Raw genomic sequence first — 6820 nt, forward strand, 5'->3', positions numbered from 1 at the left:
CAGGGTCCTTCACGAGCCTCCTCCACGGCGGCCAATCTTGAGACACTGCTGGTAGCGGTCATCACTGACTCCAATCACCTCCACATCCTTCTGTACCCCATCAGTCCGTCTATTCTCTAGCCTATGCCCCATCTATCCCACCGAATAGAAGCTGATTTGGGCATGTGAGCTACATGTGTACAACGACAAACATCCCCTTGTAATCTGCACAGGCTGTGGGGACAAGTGCTGTCAGCGAGCACCTACGAAGGCCGACACGCTTGTCTTCATTTCCCCCTCACTGACATTTACGCACCGCGCCAGGAAGGAATTTAACGCTGAGTCGACCTAGGGGAGGCTCATCACCGGTTTACGTAATCGGCTCCGACGGTGGCCGTGAGCGGGACTCGGGTGGGCGGGTTGTTCGTAGCGCAGCGCGCGCGACCCGCTGCACCTCCCGCCTCCCCCCTAAGGCGCACGCCGCCGCGAGTTTGCGCACCGGCCAAGAGAGCACGTGATCACGAGGCACTTATGTTTTTTTGCTTCCTGAAAAAGGCCAGTCATCCGAAACATCGATACGTGTACTTCTTCGTGGTCAGAGTAGAATACGAATCCCTTTGTCCGTGCTCAGTGGCCCCATGTCCACGCGTTAATTCACCTCGTGCCAGACGACGTGGCCCCCAGAACGCATCAAGGGCGACGCGCTGCGAGTCGCCGCTGATGCTGCGGCCCACGGCTGACCCGCAGTGAGTGCTGCCCCTCCCAAGACGATGTATGTATGTTGTAAAGAAAGTTCATTATGAAGTTCATTATGTGGCCATCTGTAGGGAGATGATAAAATACGAATCGGCGAATGTGGAACGTACGGGTTGTATGGCGGTGACGCTGCACGACACCCCGGATGCGTACGAGTAGAGACTCTTCATGAACGCGGCGTAGGGGAGGCGCGCGGTGGTGGGGCGTGAGCTCCCAAGTGCGCCTTGGGTTTAGTTCGTATGCATGTTGAACTTCTTTCGCACCGTACGTAGCCAAGCCATGCCAATCGGAGGTGCGCGAGTGCCCCTCCCAGGACGATCGGGGGAACCGGCGGTCAGTGCTCACTCCGCCGCGATTTGCTCTGAGCTGCCGCAGCCGCGCCGCGTGACACGGCCTGGCGTTGTGCAGTGGAAAAAACAAACGTGTTTGTTGTATGTTTGTTGTAAGTCCAGCGAGGAAATGAAAAGGAAACTGTTCTTATGAGACCTCCTTTGCCAGTAACAAGATATAGTAATAGGTTATTACCCTTTTAGCTGGCACAAAAACTGACACCTTTATACAAGTGATCATGTTTGCAATAACCACAACACAAGCAGTCAAAAAATCTAATTCAAGGACAGTGCATATCATTATCAGAGTTGTCTCTTTTTGTTTGCATTTTTGACTGCTCGTGTTGTGGTTATTGCAAACATGATCAGCTAAAAGGGTTAAAACCTATTACTGGAACTGTTCTTATTTTTTATTTTGAAGAAGCGAAAGTGGAACCGCCGCTCACTGCGGGTTGCGGTGAGCGATGCGAGCCAGGCCGTGAGACTCCAGGCAACGAGTTTACAAACAGCGCGGTGCCCGTGGAGGGGGAAGCGACACGGACAGCGAGGAGCAATTCGGTTGGCACCAAACTCCGCTCCGCTACGTTGGTGGCCCGAGCCAGCGGCAGACATTTCAACATCAACATTGCGAGGGCCGTGATAGCGCGAGAGGCTGCGCCCCACTCACCCTGTGTGACACTCACCCTGTGTGACACTCACCCTGTGTGACACTCACCCTGTGTGACACCTACCCTGTGTGACACTCACCCTGTGTGACACCTACCCTGTGTGATACTCACCCTGTGTGACATCTACCCTGTGTGATACTCACCCTGTGTGACACCTACCCTGTGTGACACTCACCCTGTGTGACACTCACCCTGTGTGACACTCACCCTGTGTGACACCTACCCTGTGTGACACCTACCCTGTGTGACACTCACCCTGTGTGATACTCACCCTGTGTGACACCTACCCTGTGTGACATTCACCCTGTGTGACACCTACCCTGTGTGATACTCACCCTGTGTGACACCTACCCTGTGTGACACTCACCCTGTGTGACACCTACCCTGTGTGACACTCACCCTGTGTAACACTCACCCTGTGTGACACTCACCCTGTGTGACACTCACCCTGTGTGACACTCACCCTGTGTGACACCTACCCTGTGTGACACTCACCCTGTGTGACACTCACCCTGTGTGACACTCACCCTGTGTGACACCTACCCTGTGTGACACCTACCCTGTGTGACACTCACCCTGTGTGACACTCACCCTGTGTGACACCTACCCTGTGTGACACCAACCCTGTGTGACACTCACCCTGTGTGACACTCACCCTGTGTGACACTCACCCTGTGTGACACTCACCCTGTGTGACACCTACCCTGTGTGAAACCTACCCTATGTGACACCTACCCTGTGTGACACTCACCCTGTGTGACACTCACCCTGTGTGACACCTACCCTGTGTGACACCTACCCTGTGTGACACTCACCCTGTGTGACACTCACCCTGTGTGACACCTACCCTGTGTGACACTCACCCTGTGTGACACCTACCCTGTGTGACACTCACCCTGTGTGACACCTACCCTGTGTGACACTCACCCTGTGTGACACTCACCCTGTGTGACACCTACCCTGTGTGACACTCACCCTGTGTGACACTCACCCTGTGTGACACTCACCCTGTGTGACACTCACCCTGTGTGACACCTACCCTGTGTGACACTCACCCTGTGTGACACTCACCCTGTGTGACACTCACCCTGTGTGACACCTACCCTGTGTGACACCTACCCTGTGTGATACTCACCCTGTGTGACACTCACCCTGTGTGACACCTACCCTGTGTGACACTCACCCTGTGTGACACTCACCCTGTGTGACACCTACCCTGTGTGACACTCACCCTGTGTGACACTCACCCTGTGTGACACCTACCCTGTGTGACACCTACCCTGTGTGACACTCACCCTGTGTGACACTCACCCTGTGTGACACCTACCCTGTGTGACACTCACCCTGTGTAACACTCACCCTGTGTGACACTCACCCTGTGTGACACCTACCCTGTGTGATACTCACCCTGTGTGACACACCCTGTGTGACACTCACCCTGTGTGACACTCACGCTGTGTGACACTCACCCTGTGTAACACTCACCCTGTGTGACACTCACCCTGTGTGACACCTACCCTGTGTGATACTCACCCTGTGTGACACACCCTGTGTGACACTCACCCTGTGTGACACCTACCCTGTGTGACACTCACCCTGTGTGACACCTACCCTGTGTGACACCTACCCTGTGTGACACTCACCCTGTGTGACACCAACCCTGTGTGACACCTACCCTGTGTGACACTCACCCTGTGTGACACTCACCCTGTGTGACACCTACCCTGTGTGACACTCACCCTGTGTGACACTCACCCTGTGTGACACTCACCCTGTGTGACACCTACCCTGTGTGACACCTACCCTGTGTGATACTCACCCTGTGTGACACTCACCCTGTGTGACACCTACCCTGTGTGACACTCACCCTGTGTGACACTCACCCTGTGTGACACTCACCCTGTGTGACACTCACCCTGTGTGACACTCACCCTGTGTGACACTCACCCTGTGTAACACTCACCCTGTGTGACACCTACCCTGTGTGATACTCACCCTGTGTGACACACCCTGTGTGACACTCACCCTGTGTGACACCTACCCTGTGTGACACTCACCCTGTGTGACACCTACCCTGTGTGACACCTACCCTGTGTGACACCTACCCTGTGTGACACTCACCCTGTGTGACACCAACCCTGTGTGACACCTACCCTGTGTGACACTCACCCTGTGTGACACTCACCCTGTGTGACACCTACCCTGTGTGACACCTACCCTGTGTGACACTCACCCTGTGTGACACCTACCCTGTGTGACACTCACCCTGTGTGACACCTACCCTGTGTGACACCTACCCTGTGTGACACTCACCCTGTGTGACACCTACTCTGTGTGACACTCACCCTGTGTGACACCTACCCTGTGTGACACTCACCCTGTGTGACACCTACCCTGTGTGACACTCACCCTGTGTGACACTCACCCTGTGTGACACTCACCCTGTGTGACACCTACCCTGTGTGACACCTACCCTGTGTGATACTCACCCTGTGTGACACACCCTGTGTGACACTCACCCTGTGTGACACTCAGGCTGTGTGACACTCACCCTTTGTGACACCTACCCTGTGTGACACTCACCCTGTGTGACACTCACCCTGTGTGACACCTACCCTGTGTGACACCTACCCTGTGTGACACTCACCCTGTGTGACACCTACCCTGTGTGATACCTACCCTGTGTGACACTCACCCTGTGTGACACCTACCCTGTGTGACACTCACCCTGTGTGACACTCACCCTGTGTGACACCTACCCTGTGTGACACCTACCCTGTGTGACACTCACCCTGTGTGACACCTACCCTGTGTGACACTCACCCTGTGTGACGCCTACCCTGTGTGACACTCACCCTGTGTGACACTCACCCTGTGTGACACCTACCCTTTGTGACACCTACCCTGTGTGACACCTACCCTGTGTGACACTCACCCTGTGTGACACCTACCCTGTGTGACACCTACCCTGTGTGACACCTACCCTGTGTGACACTCACCCTGTGTGACACCTACCCTGTGTGACACTCACCCTGTGTGACACTCACCCTGTGTGACACTCACCCTGTGTGACACCTACCCTGTGTGTATAATACCTGCTCTGTGTGACACTCACCCTGTGTGACACCTACCCTGTGTGTATCATGCCTGCCCTGTGTGACACCTACCCTGTGTGACACCTACCCTGTGTGACACCTACCCTGTGTGTATAATACCTGCCCTATGTGACACCTACCCTGTGTGACACCTACCCTGTGTGTATAATACCTGCACTGTGTGACACCTACCCTGTGTGACACCTACCCTGTGTGACACCTGCCCTGTGTGACACCTACCCTGTGTGACACTTACCCTGTGTGACACCTGCCCTGTGTGACACCTACCCTGTGTGTATAATACCTACCCTGTGTGTATAATACCTGCCCTATGTGACACCTGCCCTGTGTGACACTCACCCTGTGTGACACCTACCCTGTGTGTATAATACCTTCCCTGTGTGACACCTACCCTGTGTGTATAATGCCTGCCCTGTGTGACACCTACCCTGTGTGACACCTACCCTGTGTGTATAATACCTGCCCTGTGTGACACCTACCCTGTGTGACACCTACCCTGTGTGACACCTGCCCTGTGTGACACCTACCCTGTGTGACGCCTACCACAGCAATGCCCCACTCACCCTGTATGCGCCCGATCTCGTCGGATCTCGGAAGCTCAGCAGGGTTGAGGCTTGACTCGTGCCTGGATGGGGGCTTGCCAGGTTGCGCGCTGTGGCCGTGAGAGACGGCAGTGCCGAGTGTCCACCCCCCTCGTGTCCAGCAGCGCGGTGCGGGGGGTCTCCGGGGGGTCTCCGGGGGGTCTCCGGAGCCGAACTCGCACCGCTCGTGGCATTCGCGGCCAAGCAACCCGGTGGAGCAGCACCCTCCTGACAGAGCGTTTCAAGGCTCATTGAGGCTTTTCCTCGGTAAATAATTGGGATTATAAATGGGAATCACTCTCTCTCCCTGTTACGCCGACGACTGCAGATGATGTTCAGTGGCTAAACGATAGATAGCAAACATTGGGCGCGCTCCTGTACGTCCCACGTGATGGCTGTGTGGGGTGTGGGGGGCGGGCATGTGGTTCCGTTCGCAGCGGCTTTGAAGCAACGGGAAATCCCTTAACGAGCGGAATTGATGGCAACTCGGCTACACACACTGAGGCGTGGACGTTCATCGCGCTGCGCTAAGAAACCCGGCGACCCGCTCACGACCAACGCCAGAGACGATTATCTCCACCGATCCTGGGCATCCCCTAGGTCGACTCAGCCTCAAATCAGTACAATACCTGCTGCGGTGTAGAGTAAACGTCGCCACTAGGGAGACAAAGGCGCCCGGGCGTGGTTCTGCCCCCCACCCCCGTGTGCCGTGCCGGCCTTCACAGGTGCTCGCGAACAACACTTGCCTCAAACAGTCTGTTAAGGCTACACGTGGGATCTCAGTCAGGTGACGGAGCGCAGGTAACGCGACATCTCGAACTGCGGACTCTGCGCGCACGTGATTGCTGAGGGCAGTGGCGGGGGGGACAATGAGGAGGTAGTGATGGTGCCCCCTACTTCGCACGCCGCGTGGACTCCCATCGCGGCCCCCTCGCCTTTAGTCGCCAATGCGGACCTCTCCCCGCCCCGCGGGTTACACCGGGGTCCACACGCGGGTCCCACCGGGGTCCACACGCGGGTCCCACCGGGGTCCACACGCGGGTCCCACCGGGGTCCACACGCGGGTCCCACCGGGGTCCACACGCGGGTCCCACCGGGGTCCACACGCGGGTCCCACCGGGGTCCACACGCGGGTCCCACCGGGGTCCACACGGCCACCGAAGATGCTCCATCGTTGTGCAGGGTGGTCCGGGCCGGGCCCCGGGGTGCAGGGCGACGCAGGGTGTCTCGGGCAGGGAGAGCGGTGCAGCTTGGAGCTGCGGGTTGGTGCCGGCGTCACAAGTTGGGTGGTGCAGGGAGCGGGATGAGGGACTGCTCCCATCGCCACCCATCCACGCCACGGGCAGGGATGGCGAAGCAGCGGCGGCTGCAGAAGGAGGAGGGGGGAGGGA

The 6820-nt window shown here is 57.0% G+C and overlaps 1 protein-coding gene across 1 annotated transcript in view; it reads right to left on the reverse strand.

The window, feature by feature from the left end:
* Nucleotides 1-5759, reverse strand: part of LOC116940716 (estradiol 17-beta-dehydrogenase 11-like) — a 52964-nt gene extending 47205 nt beyond the window's left edge. Inside the window, exon 1 of the mRNA XM_032950882.2 lies at nucleotides 5412-5759. Coding sequence (XP_032806773.1) covers nucleotides 5412-5681 — 270 coding nt within the window. The 5' untranslated portion in view covers nucleotides 5682-5759. The remainder of the gene's footprint in view (nucleotides 1-5411) is intronic.
* Between the last annotated feature and the right edge of the window lie 1061 nt (nucleotides 5760-6820).

The sequence above is a fragment of the Petromyzon marinus genome, chromosome 9 (genome assembly GCF_048934315.1).
Source record: "Petromyzon marinus isolate PM22_M1 ecotype Great Lakes invasive population chromosome 9, UKy_Petmar_22M1.pri1.0, whole genome shotgun sequence".
Taxonomy (NCBI): domain Eukaryota; kingdom Metazoa; phylum Chordata; class Hyperoartia; order Petromyzontiformes; family Petromyzontidae; genus Petromyzon; species Petromyzon marinus.